The sequence below is a fragment of the Heterocephalus glaber genome, unplaced genomic scaffold, assembly GCF_053883595.1.
Source record: "Heterocephalus glaber isolate CG9 unplaced genomic scaffold, H.glaber_assembly_v1.0 deba00001546, whole genome shotgun sequence".
Taxonomy (NCBI): Eukaryota; Metazoa; Chordata; class Mammalia; order Rodentia; family Bathyergidae; genus Heterocephalus; species Heterocephalus glaber.
In genome coordinates, this window is record NW_028258339.1 from 3,098,038 (window position 1) to 3,121,626 (window position 23,589).

The 23,589-nt window shown below is 52.1% G+C and overlaps 2 protein-coding genes across 9 annotated transcripts in view; one reads left to right on the forward strand and one right to left on the reverse strand.

Annotated features, from left to right (window-relative positions):
• Nucleotides 1–1,534: 1,534 nt before the first annotated feature.
• The window catches only part of Ccdc22 (CCC complex scaffolding subunit CCDC22), a 38,474-nt gene continuing 16,419 nt past the window's right edge, over nucleotides 1,535–23,589 (reverse strand). The window contains exons 3-21 of one of the 8 annotated variants that reach the window (XR_002391531.2): nucleotides 23,451–23,583; nucleotides 22,605–22,711; nucleotides 22,425–22,491; nucleotides 22,167–22,345; nucleotides 20,216–20,410; nucleotides 19,474–19,536; nucleotides 19,269–19,388; nucleotides 18,741–18,860; nucleotides 18,535–18,651; nucleotides 18,330–18,431; nucleotides 18,137–18,244; nucleotides 17,793–17,888; nucleotides 17,542–17,601; nucleotides 17,389–17,463; nucleotides 16,858–17,015; nucleotides 7,629–7,769; nucleotides 6,481–6,623; nucleotides 3,993–4,280; nucleotides 1,535–3,467 (exon numbers count right to left, since the gene is read on the reverse strand). Coding sequence is in view for 3 of the 8 variants with exons in the window: in XM_021250008.2 (XP_021105667.1) it covers nucleotides 16,902–17,015; nucleotides 17,389–17,463; nucleotides 17,542–17,601; nucleotides 17,793–17,888; nucleotides 18,137–18,244; nucleotides 18,330–18,431; nucleotides 18,535–18,651; nucleotides 18,741–18,860; nucleotides 19,269–19,388; nucleotides 19,474–19,536; nucleotides 20,216–20,410; nucleotides 22,167–22,345; nucleotides 22,425–22,491; nucleotides 22,605–22,711; nucleotides 23,451–23,583 (1,656 nt within the window). In the remaining 5 variants the exon portion in view is untranslated. Of the gene's footprint in view, nucleotides 3,468–3,992; nucleotides 4,281–6,480; nucleotides 6,624–7,628; nucleotides 7,770–12,626; nucleotides 12,990–16,655; nucleotides 17,016–17,388; nucleotides 17,464–17,541; nucleotides 17,602–17,792; nucleotides 17,889–18,136; nucleotides 18,245–18,329; nucleotides 18,432–18,534; nucleotides 18,652–18,740; nucleotides 18,861–19,268; nucleotides 19,389–19,473; nucleotides 19,537–20,215; nucleotides 20,411–22,166; nucleotides 22,346–22,424; nucleotides 22,492–22,604; nucleotides 22,712–23,450; nucleotides 23,584–23,589 lie in introns of those variants that run through there. The other 7 variants (XR_015442397.1, XR_002391533.2, XR_015442398.1 and 4 more) reach the window with 7 other exon arrangements.
• Nucleotides 10,149–16,737, forward strand: Foxp3 (forkhead box P3). The gene is made up of 11 exons (XM_004872000.4): nucleotides 10,149–10,358; nucleotides 10,890–10,994; nucleotides 11,094–11,232; nucleotides 11,604–11,691; nucleotides 11,761–11,865; nucleotides 12,694–12,781; nucleotides 12,984–13,064; nucleotides 13,690–13,840; nucleotides 14,544–14,620; nucleotides 15,393–15,494; nucleotides 15,665–16,737. Exons 1-11 carry the CDS (start codon nucleotides 10,149–10,151, stop codon nucleotides 15,812–15,814), a joined length of 1,296 nt encoding a protein of 431 aa, XP_004872057.1. The 3' UTR covers nucleotides 15,815–16,737.

Sequence of the window (23,589 nt, forward strand, 5' to 3'; positions counted from 1 at the left end):
AATATCCAGAAAGAAGTCATGAGTCAGAAAAGAATATGTTCTCCTATAACAAAAAAATCATGAATGAGTAGGGGCTTAAGCAAAATAGAACTTTTTTTTTTCTAATCTAAAAGTTTAAGCTGGCAAGTAGTCCACAGATTCCATCCTGCCCACCCAGCTTGGGTGTCACTGTGTCCTGGCCTGGCCCCAAGACTCGTTCTTCATCAAATCCCATGTGGTCTCTATTCAAAACATTTCCCAAATTCACCCTCTTACTACTATCTCCACTCCCAGCACTGTCACCAGTTCCTTGGACTATTGAAGTAGCCTCCTCCCTGGTCCCTTGCTTCTTTCTTCACACCCCACACTCCTACCTTTGCCAGTCAAGGGACTCTGTTAAATTCTGAGACTATACACATCTCTCTGCTTAAACCTTGTACATCTTCCTCCTCACTGAGAGCAAAAGCCAAAGTCCTTACTGTGGCCCACAAAGTCCTGAATGGTTTAATCCCATTTGTCCCCTCTCTGACCTCACCTCTTACCCTTCTTCCTCTCACTTCACTCTAACTACACCAGCCTCCTTGTAGACCTTGAACAAATCAGGCATGGTCTCACCTCAAGGTCTTTGCACTGGCTGTTTCCTCTGAAATTCCACAAATATCTACATGGCTCCCTCTCTTGCCTCCTTCAAGTCTTTGTTAAAGGCCTCCTTCTCTGAGGACTTTCTCTGACCTGTTTAATCCTGCCCACTCTCCCTCAAGTCCCAGCACACCCAATCCCCTAACCCAGAATCCTTCTATAGGAAAGGATCGGGTCCAGTATACAAATGAGGGAGTAACCTCTGCTTCTTTCTGCCCACCTGGCCCCCAGCCCTCATTCTGCAAAGATCCAGCAGCAGTAGCATCACCCTTCTCACACCCTGGGCCCCATTAAAGTGGCCTCCTGGGACCCTTTGGGCCACTACTCTTCCTTTTTCTCCCACTTGTCTGCCCAGTTCGTCTCATAGACCAAGTGACAGTAAGGGAGGGATGGTCAAGGGAAAGTATAAGGAGAATGCAGGGTCCACACCTCAGACCCTGAGAGAGAAAAACAGCCCCTTCTCCCACCCTGAGACAGGTGCTAGGGCACGATCAGGGCCTCAGCTCTTAGAACCGGCCCGGTTTATAATTACAAAGGTAGTATAGGGAATGCTCAGACTTTAGGTCCACAGGGAGCAGGGCATCATTAACCTTGGGGACATCCCTACAGCCAGGGCCCCAGACTCCTTCCTGGAAAACATGCTCCACACCCCCTCGCTTGCTCCCTCCCACAAGCACAAAATCTGTTAAGCACCTGCTGTACACAGGGTCCCTGCAGACCTCCAAGCTGAGGGGCCTTCAGCCCACCTTGGTGCCTCCCCCGCCGCCTAAAACACACAGGCCATCTTTGGTTCTTAGACGTGTCCCACCAACTCAGAAGCCCCAGCCAGTGAAAGTTCTGTTTTGAACTAATGGTAGGGAGGGTTGGGTGTTTTTTTTAATTGTTGTTGGCTGATTTTTTTAGGCCTCTCTGTCTCTCTCTCTTTCTCTCTCTCTCTCTCTCTCTCTCTCTCTCTCTCTCTCTCTCTCTCTCTCTCTCTACAAAGCCAAGCCATCAAGTCCATTCTGAACTTTTCCAGAAAGGTGAGTTACACTGAAGAAACATGTTGCCTTTTTTGTTTTTGAGGGCGTAGAAGGTGGGGAAAGAGGGGGCAAAGAGGTGGGCCGTGGCCACTAGATTTGTACTGTGTGAATAAAAAGCTATTTCCAATTTCTCTTCCCCAGGCCTAAAACCAGACTTGCAGAAGGGCTGGAGTAGACAATGGATGACTAGAACCCTGAGCCCCACAGAGCACTGGAGAATGGGTGCTGGAAACCTCAGCCACAGCCTGTCAGCAGAAGCCCCTGGAGGCTGGTCTCCCATGTTGACCAGTGGATGGAGCAAATGCGTGCACCTAAGTGAGGAAATGCAGCCTCATCTCTTGGACAACCTTAAGACTACAAGAATTAAGCCCCCAGAGGAATCTTCAAATCCCAGAACCTCCCTGTTGTCTCATTTTAGAATTTAAAGCCTGAAACTGTTGGGCTTAGAGAAACTGGCAAGTTCAAAGCCCAGCACCAAGGAAGGCAGGACCCCCACTTGCCAGCTCTGTGATCTTGGGCAAGTTGCTTGAGGACTCTGTGCTTCCATTTTCCCCATCTGTATAACGGCAGTACAATAATGATGAAATGGACTTCAAAGGGTTCTGGCAAAGGTAGAACACGATTGTTTGTCGGAAGTGTTGGGCGCTAGCTATATCTGGCACATAGAAAATTCAAGACAAAATGTCAGCTATCAGCATGATGGTGGATATTTGGAATCCTAAATCCTTGGAAACCAGGACTTTCTGAAGTAAAACATCAGAACTGCTGAGAGCATCAAAAGCATCAGACTGTGGTGTCCCTCACAGGAGAGGATCAGTGTCCCAAGGGGCCTCTGGGCTTCTTCACAAGATTGAATGGATGCATGAATGCTGGTAGCCTGCTTGGGACCTCCCCAGTAGAGCAACCACCAGGTCAGAGCTCTCAAGCCCCTTAGGGCTTAGTGTTGAGGCCAGATTTTCCTCTCTTCCCTCACTCAGTGACTCTCGGTGGATTCTTGGAGCCAGTGATTCTCAGACTCTCAGTTTGAGAATTGTGGAGGGTAGGGGTAGACTCCCCTCTTTTCTCCATGAAGTACTTACATGCCCATCACCCACTGTGGGAAAGAGGGCTGCAGGGGTGTCTAGTGCACCCCCTCCCTGGGCAGCACGAAGGGTGGTAACCATATCAGTTCCCCCTAAGGGGAAATAGGCCTGAGGCAGGGTGAAACCTCTGGGAACCTAGCCTACACCTTCTCTTCCCTGGTGTTTCCTGTCATAGGAATCTGATAGGGCATCAGATTCCCTCTTTCTTCACCCAGAGACCCTCAAGTATCCTCTCACACACAGAATGGTGTCTCTGCCTACCTTGGGATGCCTCTGTGATTTGAGTTCTTTTCCTTTATTTTTTTTTCTGACTGTACACATTTTTGTTTTAAAAACTGTGGTTTCTCATGAGCTCTGTTATCTATTGATACCTCTCACCTCTGTGGTGAGGGGAAGAAATCATATTTTCAGATGACTCGTAAAGGGCAAAGAAAAAACCCAAAATTTCAAAATTTCCGTTTAAGTCTCATAATCAAGAAGAGAAGAAACAGCAAGAGAGAGAGAGAAAAAACTATGAGAACCCCCCCCCACCCTGTGATTATCAGCACACATACTCATCGAAAAAAAATTGGATTATTAGAAGAGAGGTCTGCGGCTTCCACACCGTGGTTTTTCTTCTCGGTATAAAAGCAAAGTTGTTTTTGATATGTGACAGTTTCCCACAAGCCAGGCTGATCCTTCTCTGTTGATCCACTTCTGTTGACCAAGGTGAGTGTCCCTGTTCTCCCCAACCAGATGCAGGCTCCTGTGGAGGAGATGGCAGGGAGGTAGGCACTGGGGGTTTGGGGGCCTACCTGTATAGATGGACGTGTCCTGTCACTGCGAGCCCAAGCAGGTAAGACCTTTTTTAAAAATAATAATAGTCATAATAAATGCCAGCTAGATGAAGTACTTAACTGATGGCTGGGCAAGGACAAAGATCAATAAATTGATACACAAATGGGTAGGATTTTTGAAATACATCAACTGCCAGTCTTGATGAATTTCAAAGTTTTAAACAACTTAAAATACTGTCCAGGTGTTCCTGGAAATTTCAGCTATGTCTCTTCTCTCTCGGTCCCTCCCATCCTTCTGTCTCACCCTTTCTGTGTTTCTCTGCTCCTTTCTTTCCCTTGACATCTGTCTCTCTCGAACTCAGATTCTGTCCATCTGTCTCCCCAAGGCTCTGACAGGCTCCCTTGTCTCTGTCTCCTCCATCTTGGCCACACTCCATCTATTATTGCCTTTCCTCCATCTCTCTTCCACCCTCTCCCTGCCTCTCTTCTCTTACCTTCCATCGCCCACCTTCCCAGCCAGCATCCAATGCAGAGATTTATGCACAGCTAGTGCTTAATAGTGACTTGAGTGTCTCTGAAGCCATTTCTGTTTTACAAAAATAGGCGGCAGTTCTGTCTGTCCCAGTAGCAGGATTGTGAGTTGTCTGGTCGGGCTGAGCAGCTAACGAACTTGTGCTTGTGTCACATGAGAGACTCTCCTGGGGGCACTTCATGCCATTGTCAACCATGCTTCAGCTATGTGTTGTGGTCCTACCACAGAACTGCATGCATGTGACCAGAGTCTGTCAGGAAGAGAGCAGGCTGTTCAGGGCTGGGAAGAGCTAATCTCTGCAGGCTTAATACAGTACTTGGTACACAGTAAGCACTAAGTGTTAGCTATTAGTATTTTTTAAGCTACAAAATGACTCTGGCAAATTGGAATCATGCTATATGTTGGTTTGTTCCTGCTTTATTCAATTAATAACATTTTGTAGCCCACTAAAAATTGCTTGAACACATGATCTTTCATGGCCCTCATGACTGTCCTCACATCAGCAGGAATTATGAATGACTGGACCAAGTGCTGATTATTGGACCCTCAGATTGTCTAGTTTTTCCCCATAAGCATGCCTGACTGAGTCCTTGGATTCCTGAAAATGGAGTTGCTAGGGGGAAAAGGAATGTATATTTTTAAGGTTTCTGACCATCTCTACAAATGGTTGTTCCGAATGATCCTGTTTTATGGTCCCTTTATTCAAGCTAATCTTGGGTTAATATTATCATATTTTAGTCCTTTCCCAATATAACAGGTAAGCAAAACTTTACCACGCTGTTGAATTTTTTTTTTTTTTTTTTTTTGGTACCGGGGATCGAACTTGGGTCCTTGCGCTTGTGAGGCAGGCGCTGGAACCACTGAGCTAAATCCCCGGCCCACGTTGTTGAAATTTGCATTCTTTGATTACTTTTACTGTCTGTTAGCCATTTGTGCTTTTCTTGGTGGGGGGTAATCAAGTACTTAGTCTTGGGCCAGGGATTTAGCTCAGTGGTTCCGCCGCCTGCCTCACAAGCACCAAGGACCCCAGTTCGTCCCCGGTACCAAAAAAAAAAAGTACTTAGTCTTAATGGGGTGTTCATCTTTTTTCTTATTACTTAGCCATGGCTCTTTATTTGGAAAGAACATTAGCCATTTATCAGTCATATGTATATAGCTGTAATCACTTTTTTTTCCAATTCATCATTTGCTTTTTCTATTTGTTTATGGTGTTTTTTGTGATGCTTAGGATGTTTTTATATAGTCAAATAGGTTGGTCTTTTCTTATATGGTTTCTGCCTCTGGTTTTGTGCTTAGAAAGTCTTTTCCCACTTGAAAATTAGATAACTGTTCACCCTGTGATGGCTTCTGGTCTCCTTTATGGCTTCATTTTTTCCATTTACTGTAGAGGTTGAGTGTGGGTTTTGGAGCCAGACTGTCTGGGACAAAACCAGCATCACCCCAAATCACCTGTGTGATTTTTAGCCAGGCATTCAATCTCTCTGTACCTCCATTTCCTCATATGTACTGTATTGATTATAATAGCACCTATCTCAAAGGGTCTTTGTGAGGATTATACCTATTAATCATGGTAAGTGCTTAGCACAGGGCCTGACACACAATAAACCCAAGATCTACATTAGACATTAAAGTGTTTCTCTGTAATGGGTCTGGAGTTTATTCTGGAGTATATGATAATGTTGTCATTTCAGACTGGACAGGGAGGGTTTGGTGGGAAAATAGACTGATTATTCATTCAGTCGATTACTTTCCCAATCATTCAGAAACATTTGTTAATCTTTTCTCCAACATCCTCCATGTTGAAATGCTACATTCATCACGAACTCTGTCCCCTCTATGCACAGGTCTGTGTCCAAGCTTTCTACTCAGTCTAATCCTTAGTATCTGTCCTCGTACCACGCCCCCACTATTGTGTTGATTGGTGTTTGCAGAATAGTTCAACACCCAGCTATGGGCATCCCAGCACCTTGCCCTTCCCTATCCTTAGTTATTTTAGGCAGCATCAGTCCACCAGCCAGAAGGCAGTGACTGACCTTTATGGGGCAGTCCTCTCTGTCTCTCTTTCTGTATTACTCTATTTATCTCAATGTCACTCTGTTTCTGTCAGTGTCTCCTGCTATCTCTCACTGTCTTTGTCTCTCACACTGTGTCTCTGTTGCACCTCATGTCTCTCTCTTACTTTTTCTGAATCTCTTGTTCTCTACATCTTTGTTCCCCGCTGTCTGTTTCTCGCTCTACCTCTGTGTCTGCATCTCTGTCTCTGTGTTTCTGTCTCTTTGTCTCTATGTATCCCTGTCGCACAGCCAGTCCCCCTGGACAGAGTGAGGGTTGTCAACTCAAAGCCCTGTAGACACCTAATGACTCACAAAGACATAGAACAGAAGGGCCTTGTCCCTCCTCTGCCCCACATCTCTCCCTTCCCCAGTGTAGAAGGGAAAACTGAGACCCACAGATGGGAAGGCGGGCCCCTCTCCAGGCCTCACAGAGGTGCAGGGGCCGAGTTGACACGCAGCCTCAGGTCTCAGGACTCTCAGTGGGTCCCTGGATCTGCCTCTTTCTCTCCTACTGTGAGCCTCAGTTTACTGCTCTGCACCTGTGAAGGGAATCAAGAGGGATGTGAACTGCCATTCCCTCTTCTGCCCTCTCACTTGTTGGACCCTGACTTGGGTAGGATGATCCATGATCACAGCATGGGGAACTAGCCTCACAAGAGCTGATCTGGATGGGACCTTGGGCCCCATAGTTCAAGAGTCTCAGTTGGCCAGAGGAGGGTAATGATGGAAGGATGTCAGTCTGCATGTCCCCAGAGCTGACACTGGTTCCCTATGAACCTCTGTCCTAGCGCCCCTCCAGAGAGCCTGGTGGTGGGCTCCTTTCATGAGGCCCAGGCCAAAGGCCTGCCAGCTTCAACCTCCTCTTCCATCCCCATCTCTGGCAGAGTGCTGTGAGTTGGGGAACATTGTCCCAGAATGGACAGGGAGGAAGACTGGGTCCATGTAAGTGTCTGTTTACCAATCATTGACATTTTGCTAAGTGTTTCATGTGCCTGAACTTAGGAAGGTGGCTCCTATTCCCGTCCTAGTGTACACAGCAGCTTAAAGTTAAAGACAGTTAGTGGCAGAGGCTGGCCTCAGGCTCCAGGAAGAAAGGGGCTTATTCTGACTTTCTGCCTTCATGGAACTCGGGAGATTGAGGGGATGCTTGCTGCCATTCTGGGCCTACTGGGCAGGAGGACTATGAAGAGTGAGCTTCCTGTCCTTGAGGTAGTTCCAATTTGTTTGGACACCAGGGACACTGGTCTACACATACTGAGAAGTTGAATCCATTGACACCCCCCACACACACAAAGTTGGTAGTTTCGAGATTCTAGGATCCTTTTAATCTAAGAAATGATCTCTTTCAATTCTGAGGTCTAGTGTTGTACTGTTTAAAGACCCTGGGAGTCCCAATATTGGTGGGGCCTGCCTGGCCCTCCCTGAACTTCCAACCTAGAGCCTATCGGCAGCCCAAAAAAGGCCAGGTCTACAAAACCTGAGGCTCACTGTAGTGGCCAGATGGACGTCACCCACCACATCCGCCAACACCCACATCACCCCACCTGGGCCAAGCCAGCTGCAGGATGGGCCAGCCAGTTCTCGGAACGAAACCGATGAGGTGGGGTACCTGCCCCCTTCTCTTCCTCCTCAGTGCCGATGAAGCCCAGCGCATCCGGCCGCCATGACGTCAATGGCAGAAATATCTGGGGAAGATGGGGGCTGTGACAACAGGGCCCAGATGCAGACCCTAGGAAAACATAATCTAAGTCCCAGAAACATCCTCCATGCATGCTTCTGAGAAACCTAGTCAGAAAGGGACGCCCCAACAGACAGTGCAGGAAGCCGGCTGGCCAGCCCGGCCCCCCAGGTCCTCCATTACCAGACAGACCATAGCCAGGTCCCCTTTCTGAGAATGTAGCTGTACCTCCCTGAGTCAGGCCATTTCAGACATGCCTGGGGAGAACATTTCTTATAAAATCTGGCCAACTGTCCAGGCAGCTTCAGAAGTGACCATGAGCCAGCCAGGCCCAAGTGGTAGAAAACATCCACTCACCAAAATGAGTAATTGGTCAGGCTACTGTAACAAAGTATCACAAATTGGAGCGCGGTGGATGCTTAAACAACAAAAATTTATCCCCTCAAAGTTCTATAGGCTGAAAGTCCAAGGTCAAAATGTCAACAGGGCTGGGAGGCTGAGGCTGGAGGATTACAAGTTTGAGCCTCACTTGGGCAAAACAGCAACATAGAGAGACCCTCTCTCAAAATAAAAAAGGGCTGAGAATGTAGCTCAGTGTGAAGGCCCTGGGTTCAATCCCCCATACCAGAAGAAAATGTCAGCAGGGTTAATTATTTCTACGGGATATGAGGGAGAATCCATTCTGTCCCATGTCGCTCTCCTAGCTTCTGCTGGTTTGCTGCTCATCTTTGCTATTCTCTGGCTTGTAGAAGCATCACTTCATCCTTGCCTTCACTCATCCATTCCCTTACCCCCTCATCTCAGCACTGTTCTCCCTGGCCCTTGTTCTAAGCCTCCATAGACCCAGACTCCTGATTCTCACACTAATGCCCTAGCTCCCCGGAGTTTAATACCTGGTTGTCACAGCCATCTTCCTCAGCTCCACAGCTCCGACAACCCCTATGAGGTGATGGCAAGGAAAGGAACAACTCCCCCCCCACCCCGAGAACCCTCTGTACTGCTCCAGGCTGCTCTCAGCAGTGTGCTCAACAGGGAGTCGCACACATACACACACGTGCGCACAGGCCCACTAGAGCAGGAGATGTGAAATTCACAGGCACACACATTTCCCAGAGAAAGAAGTGGAGGCCTCAAGTTGCCATGGAACTCTGCACCTGGCTGGTGGTTGGACTGGGCAGTCTCTTCCAGCTCTGGCTTACATACTGGCTGGGATCAAAGGACCCTGAGAAACAGCCTATGCCCTTTGGGTAGTATAAGGTGCTAGGGCTGAGCCAAGGGGCCTGAAGCCATGATGGAGGGCTTTCGGGACAGAACACTGGAAGAACAGGCTTTGCGTGGCTCAGACAGGAGAAGTGGAGGCATGGACATTCCAGGCATGATGAATAGCGTGAGCCAGGGCTTGGAGGAAGGCTTGGGGAACAGAGACTGGGGTCACCACTGATGGAGGCTGCATTGAGAGGGTCCTACAGGCCCTGGCTCAAGACAGCCTGTCCCTCCTTCCCTCTAGCACTTGTCATGCCAGCTCTGTGCAGAACAGGAATACAGAGCTAATCATTCCCCGCCCTTGCCCTGAGCTCCACATTCCTTTACTCAGCTGCTCGCTCAGCATATGTCTAATGCCAGACTCTTCATATTCATCAACACCTGATTATGACTCCCAACTCTGCTCCTCCCATGCCCCATCTCTGGTAATGTCAGCTCTGTTCTAGCTGCTCAAGCTAAACCCCAGAAGTCACCTTGGTCCTCCCTCTCACCTCCTACATCCAAGCTACCAACAACTTCTCCTGATGCACCTTTAAACTAGACTGAAAATCCAGCCACTTCTCGCCAGCTCCCCTGCCACTATCCTAGATGGTGCCATTATTACTTGCTTGGACTGTTGTACTAGTCTGCTCACTAGTACCACAGCCACCTCCCTAGAGCCTGTAACCCTCAGAGCAGCCAGATGAATCTTTTGAATCCATGCCCAAGCCAATGGGGTAAAATAACAAAACCCCCAGGAGAGTGGAAGACCAGCTCCAGCAAAATCAGCAAAGACTGTGTGGCCCATGCAGGGTACAGGGGGTACAGAGGGTACTGGAAGGCAGAGACTTACCCTGGCTGAAGCCCCACAAACCAGTTGCCCATGGCCATGGACATACTGAGCCCATGCCTGTGGGGCACGTGGGTATTCACCTGCCTGTGTTCCTGGCATCACTGTGTATGTGTGCATGTATGACCAGAGATGGGTGCAGTCCGTGGGACCCTTAAAGACATGGCCTGACCAATACCTGCTCTCACCAAAGAGGCTGTCCACGTCCCTTGGGTGGTGGAATATCTGACACCAACCATAGAACATGTGTAATTCCTTCTGTGTCCCTATAGCCTGCCCTTGGACAAGCACCCGATGCCCAACCCCAGGCCAGCCAAGCCCTTGGCCCCTTCCATGGCCCTCGGCCCATCCCCAGGAGCCTCACCCAGCTGGAGAGCTACACCTAAGGCCTCAGACTTGCTGGCACCCAGGAGCCCAGGGGAAACCTTCCAGGGCCGGGACCTCCGCAGTGGGACTCATGCCGCTTCCTCCTCTTTGAACCCCCTACCACCATCACAGCTTCAGGTGAGGCTCAGGGCCCAGAATGGGGCAGGCAGGGTGGGGTACCTGGGCCTACAGGTGTCGACCTTTACTGTGGCACAGGGTGGGAGGGGGGACCTGCTGGGGCACAGGAAGTGGTTTCTGGGTCCCAGGCGAGTCTGTGACTTATGCAGATGTTACAGGGCCAAGAAAGTCCCCACTTTCCAGGCCTCAGAGATTTGAGTCTTTCCCCAACCTCCTGATTCTTATCTCAGGAGAGAAGGAGACCTTATCATGGTTCCATGGGCACAGCCATGTGTCCTCATCCCCATGGGACAGGAGGAGATAGCCGGGGCCCTAGGAGGTGAAGTGACAAGGTTGAAGTCAGTTCTGCCAATTACTAGCTGTGTGATCTTGAAAAAGCCATTTGGTCTCCATAAGCCTCAGTTTCCACACGTGTAAAAAGGAGATGATCATACCCACCTCTCTTAGGGGGCTGAGGTGAGGAGCAATATGAATGAGACGCAGAACAGTAGGATGAGGATGGCATCTCACATGCCTGCCTTCTCCCTCCAGCTGCCCACAGTGCCCCTAGTCATGGTGGCACCCTCTGGCGCACGGCTGGGATCCTCACCTCACCTGCAGGCACTTCTGCAGGACAGGCCACACTTTATGCACCAGGTATGAAGGCTGAATGGGCTTCGAGGAGGGGGCAGGTGGGAGAACTGAGGGGAGGGGGGCCCTCAGCCAGGCTAAGCTGTGATGCATTTGTGTCTGCAGCTCTCCACCGTGGACACCCACGCCCGGACCTCTGTGCTACAGGTGCGCCCACTGGACAACCCAGCCATGATCAGCCTCCCGCCATCCACGGCTGCCACTGGGGTCTTTTCCCTTAAGGCCCGACCTGGACTACCACCTGGTAACACCTCAACACACACCCCATGGTGTTACAGAACCCAAGTCCCCAAGTCCTTGAACATGTGCAGTGTAGACGGTTGTGAAATGCAGTCCTTCGGAGGTCTGAGGGCTCAGGTCTCAGAGCCATGGAAACTCCAACCTCCAAAAAACGTCAGGTTCAAAACCTTAAAGACAGAATGTCAAAATCACAGAACCACAGATCTTTGCAGTTAGTCAAAATGTCAGCACTTGCCAGCGGCTGCCTTTAAGCTGCTCTGCCAGAAGTTTTGGACAGTGGCGATAACAATGTTCCCTGGGAGTCAGGATGTCAAGGCTCAGGAGGGGGAGAGACACTGGGCTGAGCTGTACAGTGTACCCTATCCCTGCCTACAGGAATGAATGTGGCCAGCCTAGAGTGGGTATCCAGGGAGCCAGCACTGCTCTGCACCTTCCCAAGCCCCAGTCCACCCAAGAAGGACAGGTGAGTAGGCAGGCCTGGAGAGGACCTCTCGCCCCACTATCCCCTCCCCTGACACTCTCTGTTCCCCAGCACCCTTTCAGCCATGCCCCAGGGCTCCTTCCCTCTGTTGGCAAATGGTGTCTGCAAGTGGCCTGGATGTGAGAAGGTCTTCAAGGAGCCAGAGGACTTCTTCAAGTGAGTGGCCTGGGCCCACCCCAGTCCAGGGGGGTCCTGTTTTGAAGGCAGAGGTCTGGGCGGCAGATCTCAACTCAGGCCTCCTCCCAATAGGTAGGAAGATGAGAGGTAAAGGCTTAGCCTGAGGGTTCAATCCCAGCTTCATCACACTCTAGCTGTGTGACCTTGGGCAAGTTACTTAACTCCTCTGGGCCTCAGTTTCCTTATCCATATAATGGGGCACAATAATAATGATATATACTAATATTTACCTCCATTTTACATATAAGGGAACTGAGGCCAAAGAAGGTAAATGTCTAAGTTACACAGCTGGGATTTGAACCCAGACAGCCAGGCTTCAGAATGCACACTCCTACCTCTTTGCCCTGCTACCCCTCATGCCAATACACTGTTATTGATCCCCAAAGTCCTATCTCCTCTAGGTAGCGGTTGCTGCCTCTCCTCAGCCCCGCTTCACACACCACACACACACACACCCCTGCATGCCCCTTCTCTAATTATCTAACCATATCCAACTGTTAGCAGCAATTCAGCATGCCCGGGCCTCTGCACGGCCAGGCCTTTGCACAAGCATCTGGAATGCCATTTCTGTTCTCACCTGTCTGACCCACTCTCCACCCACCACCCTTCCAACAGCTCAAGGGGTGAGCTCAGGCCTGGCAGCAGTCGATGCTGCAGGAGCATGTGTAGGAAGAAGGACATATGTGAGGGGGAGACTGAGGGACAGAGGAGAAGAGAGCTGAGTCTAAGGAGAGACTTCCCAACTGGAACACTGAGCCAGGAGGCCAGCCTGCCATGGCCAGCTGCATAGAATCTTCTCCTCCCCAGGCACTGCCAAGTGGACCACCTCCTGGATGAGAAGGGCAGGGCACAGTGTCTCCTCCAGCGAGAAGTGGTGCAGTCTCTGGAGCAGCAGGTAATGCCTGCAGGGGGCAGCTGGGGCACAGGATACTGGGTGAGCCTCCTGCCTACCCTGTGCTAGGAACCAGCTCACCTGGGATGAGGGGTGCATACTCACAGGCAGAGTGAAGGGTGCTCCTATGGACGGCCACTGCCTGGGCAAGGGTGTGGCAGAGGAAAGCCAGTTTAAGGCCTCACTTTTGTACCCATCCCCACAGCTGGTCCTGGAAAAGGAGAAACTGGAAGCTATGCAGGCCCACCTGGCAGGGAAAATGGCACTTACTAAGGCTCCAACAGCGGTAAGCCACCTCAGGCCCTTGGGGATAGCCTAGACTGCTGAGGGGCAGGGGAGAAGGTACTGCGTACATAGGCCCTGGGGTATGTAGGGCCCCCCATCAGCTCCATACATGGCAGGCCTGAGAGTCTCTCCCCCTCCACTTACAAACCTTCTGACCCTACAATCCCAAAACACCATGCTTTTGAACTTTCATAGCCACAGCAAATAGTGCAACACCTAGGAAGGCAGACTGTGTACCCCCACAGCACTACCTCCAGAACTTGCAGGGCCCACTGCAAAATGAAAATGTGGGGCCCCATATGCAGATTTCAGGATGGCAACCTCAGAGTTCCAGTGTAGGGTCCTTTATGATCGCACAGGTCACATGCTTGTGAAGCCTGCTCCAGGTGCCAGGCACTGTCTCGGAGCACTTTGCTGCAACCTGGGCAGATAACAAGACCCAGTTTCTTCAAACATAAATAAAAACACTGAGGCCAGGGATTTAGCTCAGTGGCACCACGTCTGCCTTGCAAGCGCAAGGTCCTGAGTTCGATCCCCAGTACCAAAAAAAAAAAAATCACTAATGTAAAAATAAAGTGACAAGCTTAAGCCTCTGCATCACCACCAGCTCCTCCTGCCTTCCCCAGGCGTCATCCGACAAGGGGTCGTGCTGCATTGTAGCTGCTGGCACCCAGAGCAGCAGTGTCCCAGGCTGGCCCGATCCCCAAGCGGCCTCTGATAGCCTGTTTGCTGTGCGGAGGCACCTTTGGGGCAGCCATGGAAATGGCACCTTCTCAGGTGAGAGTGGTCTACAGCATACCAGCTGATCCCAAGCTCCTAATGCCGACTGATACTGGGGGGTGGGGGGAGGAGGGGGTGGTTGCAAAGGAGCTCTGTATTGCTTCTCCTCTCTCTCCCCTTCCCCACTGCCACCACCCAGACTCCGGGAAAATTCCCCTTCTTGTAAAAGGTTCCTCCCTGGATTTCTATAACCCAAAAGCCTCCTATTATGGCAAAAATGGTATAGCTCTAGCCCTGTCTCCCTTAGGAACTGGAGCCATGCCTCCCCTACTTTGGGCTTTTGATATCCCATAGGGCCATCAGAAGAGGAGGAAACCTAGCTAAGTCATTCCTAAGGACCCTCCCTTCCTCACCCCCATGCCACTAAGGAAAACAAATGGATTCACCCAAGCTCACCAATCCCCTGCTTGGGATGTGGTCTAACAGGGATCAGAGCCCGAGTGTCATCCTGGCCCTACCAGTTAGCTACTCACATGCCTTTGCTGTAGAAGTGACTTCCCTTCTTTTCAATCTCGGGGACAACCACCTTGGCAGGGGTGATGCAAAGAGGAACTGACACAACTTAGGTACTCAGCAAACAGTACCGGTGACCAGACCCAAGTGTTGGTGGTGGGATTTCAGGCATGTGGACTCGAACTGCAGCAGAGGGTGGGACAGGGAGGTCCTGGGTGGGGCCTGATTTGTCCCCACTTACTGCCAGAGTTCTTCCACAACATGGACTACTTCAAGTTCCACAACATGCGGCCCCCTTTCACCTATGCCACCCTCATCCGCTGGGTAAGTAGGACAGCTCCGGCCTGAGGAGGAGGAGGAGGAGGATAGCAAGAAAGAAGCAACAAGCCCATCTCCTAAACTCCTGTCTCCCTCTGCGTGCTCTCATTGTGGGCTCCTGCATTAACAAAGCCCAGCCCTGAGGAGTCCCAAGCCATGCTTCAAATGATATCCCTCCTGGGCCGGGGATTTAGCTCAATGGTTCTGCCGCCTGCCTGGCAAGCGCAAGGTCCCGAGTTTGATCCCCAGTACCAAAAAACAAACAAATGTGATCCCTCCTGCTGACTTTACCCCAGGCCTGTCCCGAACCCAAACTTAAACCACTAGCCCAGACAGTGTGAGCCAAATTCGGACCCCAAACTCACTCCTTTGTAGATGTTCACCCCACTTCTAATCTCACCCCTGAACCCATACCTCACCCTGCATCTAACCTTGTCCCTACGTCTTTACCCTACCCCAGTTCCACCCCCAAATCAGACAGCTCAGGAGAGGCCACCACCCCTCTCAACCCTGACTTTGGGGGAACACTCCTTTTACCCCACCAAAGCCAGTGATAACAAACCTATGGCACACTGCAGCAGGCTGTTTATAGCACTGAAAACTAAGCTGGGTGTAGTAGCGCATGCCTGTGATCCCAGTACATGGGAGGCTGAGGCAGGAGGATCTCTGTGAGTTCAAGGCCAGCCTGGGCTACACAGTGAGACCCTGTCTCAAAAAAAAAAAAAAAAAGAAAAGAAAAAAGAAGAAAACTCTAAAAGGTCCACCATCACTGCTCTAGGCCATCCTGGAGGCTCCTGAGAAGCAGCGGACTCTCAATGAAATCTACCGCTGGTTCACACGCATGTTTGCCTATTTCAGAAACCACCCTGCCACCTGGAAGGTGAGTAGCTCTGAAGGTGGCAATGGCTAGGATGGCCTTGAGTGCCAATAGAGCTCAGGAACAGGCAGAACTGGGGCTGGGCTCCAAGACTATTGGTGCTGGTGGGGGCTGCTGGCCTTAGTGGATTTCTGCCCACACCTGCCCTGGCCCAGCTGGTCCTCCTTCCACAGAATGCCATCCGCCACAACCTGAGCCTGCACAAGTGCTTCGTGCGGGTGGAGAGCGAGAAGGGGGCTGTGTGGACCGTGGATGAATTTGAGTTCCGCAAGAAAAGGAGCCAGCGACCCAGCAGGTGCTCCAACCCTACATTAGGCCCCTGACCTCAAAGCCAAGGAAAGGAAGAAGGATGGAAGGGGTCAAAATTGGAGGCAGAAGTGGTGGGAGCAGGGCAGGCAGGCCCTGGACATGTCCACAGGGACCAAGAAACGAGATATCCACTGTCTCGCCTGCCACAGCCCCTGTTCCCCAGCTTAGCCGCCCTCCTGGATCTTATCTTCTGCCCCAACGCTGTTCAGAGGGTCTCCAGTCCTAGCCCAGCCCCCACCTTCACCACAGCCCCCACTATGGGCCCTCACAGCCAGCCACACATACAGCCTCCCTCGGCCACCCTCACAGATTATCTCAGAGTGGAAAAGTCACACACATACACACACGCAGTCACAATCCTGTCCCCTAGACACCCACAAACCCCAAGACACAAAGAACTTGCCTTGGTATATTCAAATGTCCTCAATGCTGTGTAGTCACATAAACAGTCATATTCGAGCACAGTCCTATCAACTCACATGCCCAAAAGCACAAAGCCACAGCCACCCTCTGGGCCCACGGATCCGAGGTCAAGCAGAGGTATGCCCAGGCCCCCCAAACAGAAGCAGCATCAATCAGTACCCTCAGGATCACAGGTCACAGAAAGCCACACAGACACTTAACTGGGCACACATGGTCTCATGCAACTCCCAACACATGGGCTCAGTCACAGACACAGCCTGTTAAGACTCACCTTCGTATCTCGCATACGGGCACACACATGCACACTCATAGCTCCCCAGTGTGTCTCCTGAGTCCCATGAAGACACACACTGACTCACCAGAAGGTACTGGGTGTCTCACTTGCCAGCCACCCCACTCCCTCCTGAGCCCTGATCCATGCTACAGCTAGACTGCAGAAGAGCCCCTCCTTTATTTGGGATCCAAGGCCCCCAGCTCCCAGTTCCCTCCCCAATAAACTGTAACTACTTCTACACGCTAGGTTATCACCCCAGATTGGGCTTGGGGTCTGGTGGGGAGGCATCTGGGTCTAAAGCCTCAGTGGGAGGAATTGGATGGCCTACAGAACAGCTAGCACAAGTGCTGTCTGCATTACCCCAAATCCCTGCCTATGGCAGGGGGACCTCCATGGGGGACTCCTCAGGCCTCCCGAACCCGACCCAAGAGGCCAGCATTCTCCTGGCGGAGGGCTCTGTAGTCCTCACAGATCTTCTCCAAGTTGCTGAGGGTCTTCTTGCTCATCTCCATCTCGATCTAAGGCAATGTGATGCAATTCCCTCAGCACATGCAGGGCCCCTGCCCAACTGCTGCTTGCCACCCCTTCCACTGCAGCCACTTGGGCCCCTCCCACCCCTGCAATGATAAGTCTGCTTTTTCCATTGACAGCCCTTGGCACGTGTCATTCCCTCCACCTAAGGCACCACAGCTCTAAGAGGCAGGCATGAGGACCCTCAAGGCAGAAGCCTGGGCTTGGGTTAGACCACTGGCCCATCCCAAGTCCCAGGCACAAACACTTAAGGGGCAGGGCTAAGCCTCTAGCCATAGACTTATGTCTAGTCCCATAGCCACTCAGCATAAAGCAAGAAGCTGTCCCCCTGGCCTATCCCCCTTCTACTCTAGGTCTCACCTGCTCCTCAAGGTCTCGAACCTCCCGCATTATAGTGCCTGTGTCCTCAATGGTCTGGATGAGCTGGCTGCAGTTCTGGGGACAGCAGAAGCAGAAGGCTTGTACCCAAGCCAGCCCCTCCCAGCCTGTCCCCAGGCACGCTGCCCTCCTCACCTCATGCAGAGCAGCTAGATACTTGTAGGCCTTCCGGACAGCATCATCCTTCTTGGCATCCTGACCAGGCAGAAGGAACCTTAAAGATAGCAACAGGCTGCCCCCGCTTCCCCCACCACCTCCCTACCACCTCAGGGCCACCCTCTCCCACCCACTCAGAGCAGGGCCAGGCTCCATTATCAATGTGTCCTCAGGGCTCACAGAGGGCCCAGCCCCACCACAACCTGCCCATGGGCTGGCCTGTCCCATACCTTGAACACAAGTTCATCAGTCACTGCAAACGTCCGGTCCAGCTTCCCAGAGAGGGAGTTGATTTCCTTCTGAAGCTCCTTCGTGTCAGACAAGATCTGCCAAACACCAGTAAGGCCATCAGCCCGAGTCTGGGGCAGGATGACCAGCCTGGTAAGGGTACTCATGCACATCCACTCAGGGCATGTGTCACCACATCAGGGGTGACTGGGGTGGACTGTGTGTGACTGTTCCATGTCAGGGTGTGGCTGGAAAAATCTACCTATCAGAAGTCATGAGGACCCCATGTGACTACTCCATGTCTGTCTGCCCACGTGATCTGCCAGCCAGGGCCGTGGTGGCACACCTTAGTGATCTCTTCCTTCTGCTTCCGGATGTTGCCCACAATCTCCAGGATACGCTGGGTGTAGGCCAGCCGGGACACATCCCTTGGCAGAGTCTCCAGCTCTGATACCTAAGCAGGGATACAGTGGGCACTCCCCCACAACCAACACCCCCATTCACCCACTCTGCCACCCAGGGACCCACATGGGCCTTACCAGCTGCTTGTAGACCTCCTCCTTTCTGCGGGCCTCTTCAGCAGCTGCCCGAACACTCTGGTGCAGCTCTTGGATTTCTGCTAGCCGTCGGGAAGATTCTAGCTGCCAGGAGCCCATGGACAGAGAGCAGTGAGCAGAACTCAGAGATTGTCCCCTAGGAAGGCCCAGACCTGCTCCACCAACTGCCCAGGACCCCATCACCTACCTCTCTGCAGTCCTGAAGCTTTCGGAGGTGCCGGTACTCAGCAAGAAGCGGGACCCGGTGCTTTTCCCACTGACTCGCCAAGTGGATGACCCTCTGGGCACTGCTCTCCACCACAAGCTGGTGGGGGAGAGGGGAACATGTCTCACAGGCTGGGCCCATCCAATTCTGCCCCTCTGGCCCAGCCAGCACCTCAAACCCCAGCCCACCTGCAGCTTGGCAAGGTTAGCAGCCCCATCGGGCAACAGCTCCACTGCTTGGCTCTTCAGACGCAGGGCCTGCTCCCGCTCTGCAGTGCTCAGCTCACTCTGCTGACACTCAGTCTCCACCTGTCACACACCAGGGCCCCCAGCACCAGTGAGCCGAAACAGCCCTGGCTCAGCCCAAGGCCTCACATATGACAACATGGGCCTCCAGCCACTCCAGGCCCCTCTCGCCCTCCAGCTACAAGCCTATGCCCAGGAGCCCTGAGGAGCTGACCAGCACCTGCCCACAAAGACCCTTCTTATCTCACCAATGCCCACAGACCTTCACAGCCACCAACAAGGCCTGACTGATGCCCACAGGCTCCTCTGGCTCCTTTAGGTCCACCAAGCCCCCAACTTCACATTCCCTTTTATCCCCACCAATTCTCCTGAACCCTCAAGAGCCCCAGAGGTCCCCATTCCAACAAAGCCTGCTGATATCTGTTGACCTCTCAGCCTGCTCAAGGCCCTATTTCTGATCCAGCCTCTCACCTGCACAAGGCTGATTCCCAGCGTCTTCATGTCAGCTTCAACCTCTTCGATGCTGTGGTTCACGCCCTCCAGCTGCTCCCGAAGGGACTCGAGCTCCTGTTCCTGAGCTGCACGTATGTCCTGGGAGGTTCAGGCCAGTTGAGGTGAAGGCATCAGGCCCAGCAGACAGGCAAGGGCCCAGGTCTCTCCTCACTGCTCTACTCACCTGTTCAGGCCTCTGGGCGGTGGCTGGCACATCTGTCTCCTGAGCTGTCTGGGCCTGGGGCTCCTAGGGCATAAGAAAGGGCATCCTAGCTGTTAGGAAAGGCCTGCTCCTCAGGGCCCAGCCTTGGCACCCCAGAGCACCCCCACCCCGCCCAGTGCCGTACCCACAACCACTCAGCTGCTCACAGCTGTTAAGCTGTGACTACAGGAGGGTAGAGGCACAATCTGCAATATCAGACTAGAGTGTTTGCTCCTGAGAACCTTCCCTCAGTGTCACAGCTGCCCTAAATCCCCATGAGAAAGACCACTGGAAGGCATCCAAAGAGAGAAGCTATGCCCAGGAGATAATTAGGAAAGGTGGGGTTTGTACCAAAAACATCCCTCCCCTTTACATGGTTCCCATAATCTGCCCTTTCTTTTTTTTTTGGTACCAGGAATCAAACTTGGGACCTTGCGCTTTCTAGGCAGGCAGCGGAACCACTGAGCTAAATCCCCAGCCCTGCCCTTTCTTCATTGAACTCCCAAGAAGCATGCCAGCGGGCTGGTTTTTATCACTGAACGCTCTAAAAGGTTCACCACCACTGAGCTAGAGGAATCCTCTGGGCACCCTCTCCACTGGGCAGTGGGTCCACCCAGCAGGCACACAGGAACCTTGTAGGAAAAAGTACAACGTTTATACATAAAGCAGCCCTCAAGCCTCCCACGCCCCATCAGCACCCCCATGTCCACTCAGGCCCACCCACCAGCTGGAAGGTGAACTTCTCTGAATGTGTGAAGCGGGAGCCCTTGGGGGCACCAGTCCTGGCTCCAGAACCCCAGGCCTGCAGCAGCTCTCCCAGGTCTCGGGCTTGTGTGGAAGCCCCCGCTGGACCCCAGCTCTGGCGCAAGTACTCAGTCAGCTGCTTCTGTAGCCGCTGCTGTGGAACCCGAGGATCCTCCTGGAACGAGCAGGCAGGGAAATGGGAGGGCGTGGAGGCCTGCTGACCCCAAGGACCTGCCTCCTCCAGGAGCCACCTGACAAGAGCCACCCAGCCTCCAGTCCTTCCACCAAGGCTAGCCCTGTCCCACTTCCCTGCCCCACCAGCCCGGGTGCTGCCTGAGGACAGGAGAGCACCTCTTCCTCATAGTCAAACCACTCTCCACCTGCTCTTTCCCAATCTAGGGAGAGAGAGAAGCCTGGAACCCCCAATCAGAGGGACACAGAAAGGATGTGTAGGATGGAACAGACAAAGAATCACAGGTGCCAGTCAACGAAGGGAAAAGGTGAAGGAAAGATAAGAACAGAGACAGTTTCAAGACAGCTGGGGAAATCTGATTAATAAACTCAGGATCAGACAATACTAAGAGATCATTATTAATTTTGCTAGGTGTAAAAATGGCATTGCAATTACATTAAAAATTGTCTCTATTACTAAAGAGATGTAGTCTTAATTAGAGTTGAAAGGATTTGCTGTTTTTTGGTGCTAGGGGTAGAACCCAGGGCCTGGAACATGCTAGACAAGTGTTGTACCACTGAGCCACACCTCTAGCCATGGGGGTGATTTGCTTTTTGTGCTAGGGATTGAACCCAGGGCCTTTGCACTGAGCTACACCTCCACCTGCCCTTTATCTATTATTTATTTCGAGACAGGGTCTCACTGAGTCATGAAGCAGCCCAGGCTGGGCTCAAACTTGCAATCCTGCTTCAGCCTCCCAGAGTGCTATGATTATAGGAGTGTGTCACCATGCTCAACTTGCTTTAAAATAATACAGAAAAAAAGTTGAAGGACAACAGAGGAAGATTGGAAGGTAGTAAACACAATTCATTAGACTATTTTCTCTACTTTTATGCTTGGAAATTCCTATAAGTTTAAAAAATCAGGGGGCTGGGGATTTAGCTCAGTGGTTCCACCGCCTGCCTCGAAAGCTAAGGACCCGAGTTCAATCCCCAGTACCATAAAAATAAAAAAATAAAATAAAAAATAAAAAATCAGGGATAAAAATGGAACAAATGGCAGCCAGGGAGGTAGGGACAGACAGAAAGAGACAGTCACAGAGGTGGACAGAGGGGGAGGGGGACAGATATGGAGGTGGCCAGAGAGGAAGATTGGAAGAGACAGATAAATAGGTAGACACAGGAATAAGTGACAAATAAAAGAGGTGGACAGATGGTAAGGGGACAGATAAAGGAGACAGAGGAAAAAGAGATAAATGGGCAGAGAAAGGGCAAGAGGGGACAGACACAGAGGTGAACAGAAGGAGAGAAATGAGGAACACAGATATGAGGAAATAGAAAGGGTGAGAAAGGAAGAGCAACGCCAAAGAGTAAGAAAGGCAGTGACAGAAACCTAGAGACAGAAACAGCGAGCACTGTGACAAGTGTGGAGACAGAGTGAGAGGCTCAGGGTCAGGAAGAAGGTGGGAGAGACAGGGAGGAAGGCAACCAATAATGACTGCTCCCAGTGTCAGGGATGCAAAACCCCGTCACTGCCCACTACCCCATTTTTCAGAACAGGAAATGAGGCCTTGAGAAGGGACACTGACTTGTCCCCAGTTCAGTCTCCCTGACTCCTATGTCCTTTCAGGTGGGGCTGGGTAGATGTACATGGAGAGGAAGCAATGAGAGAGAAGGACCGAGTGAGGACCGGGAGGGGCAGAGGGCCAAAGGGGGACACCGTCACTGCCACAGGGAGGGAGTCCAGCAGTAGGCTGTACCTGGGTGGGAAGGCGGGGCGCCCTTCGGACCCAGTCCTCATCTCCCGGGCGGTCCCGGCCCATGTGCTGGCACAGCTGCACAGTGTGGCTTTCAAGGAGTGAGGCCGCTCTCCCAGCAGGCCCCAGCACCTGCGTGGGAACTGGAAGCAGCAGAGGACTTGCCTGGAACTCCCGAGGCTCTAGAGGCAGGAAAGAATCAGCCAGGCCTCCTACACAGTACCTCTCTCCTCCCCGGCCCTCCCCACAGCATAGGCTCACCTCCTCTGGAGCTCAACTCGGGCATGACTAGTGTGCTGGTGTGAAAAGGCTGCTGGAGGGCCGAACCCTAGAGGGACAGCAGAGTCACCAGTGGGAGGGGGCCAACAACCTGAGCAATCAGATGAGACAAGGCAGGCAAGCCAGGGACAACTATAGTCAGACAGGAATCAGGCATCTCACCTGGAGGCGCTGGAGCTTGGGAGTGCGAAGGAGAGGTGGCACCCAGGGCAGGGCCAGCTGGTCCCGTATTTGGCTCCCAATGGCCCGGAGGAGAATAGATGAGTCACCTATGGGGGCAGGAGGGTTAAACAAGTGACAATGCTGCAAATCCAAATGTACCCACTATGGGAAACCAGCCACGGTCCCTGATCCCTCATCCCTAGATACAGATCGAACCAGCTAACATTCTCACATTCAGTCATTCAACAAATACTGGGCAAAAACTAGGTACCAGTCACTGTTTTAGACACAAGAGTGAGCCACCTCGGGGAACCAAATGATAAAGGTCCCCATCCTCATGGACGCAGCAAGCTAGTGTAGGACAGAGTTCATGAACAGGATCTTATATATGATCCAGAACAGTCAAGTGGTGCAGGAAAGAAGGTCTGCTGACATGAGGCTGGCATGCTCCACAGGCAGTCTGAGGAAGCCCGAAGGTGACACATGAGCAGCAACCACTGGGAACCAAGCGGTGGAGCATGACAAGACCCAGGGATGAACAGTCAAAAGACACAAAGGCCCTGAGTATGTCCCACATTTGGAGAGCTCCAGGGAAGTCCATGAGGTAAAAGTGGAGGGAACGAGGAGGAGGGTGTGGGGCAGTCAGGGAGTCAGCTCAGCACCGAGCCCTGTGCCACGTGCCCTGCATCCACTCCCCAAACCTCCCATGGGTGGCCCCCCAAACCTCCCATGCAGCTCTCCTAAAGTCACTTCCACCCCTGACCTGCAACCTCCATGCCACCTCTCTGTCCCTGTCACCCCAAGAACATGCTCCATCCCTCCATACCACACCACAGGCCCCCGCACCTGGAGGCTGGTCTGCATCCTCGGAGGCGTCAGTGGGCAGCCGCTCAGCCAGGAAGAGAAGCAGGTCCCGGAGGTCCGGCTCACTGGGGTAGAGGAAGTTCTGATAGCCAAGCTCCAAAGGGTAGCCCAGGTCCTGCAT

What these genes read in the sequence shown, in the direction of transcription:
- Foxp3 (XM_004872000.4), top strand. Translation starts at nt 10,149, where the DNA reads ATGCCCAACCCCAGGCCAGCCAAGCCCTTGGCCCCTTCCATGGCCCTC. An exon ending in TACCACCATCACAGCTTCAG is followed by an intron (nt 10,359 to 10,889) that starts GTGAGGCTCAGG and finishes TTCTCCCTCCAG; the next exon opens with CTGCCCACAGTGCCCCTAGT. An exon ending in GAGCCAGAGGACTTCTTCAA is followed by an intron (nt 11,866 to 12,693) that starts GTGAGTGGCCTG and finishes TCTCCTCCCCAG; the next exon opens with GCACTGCCAAGTGGACCACC.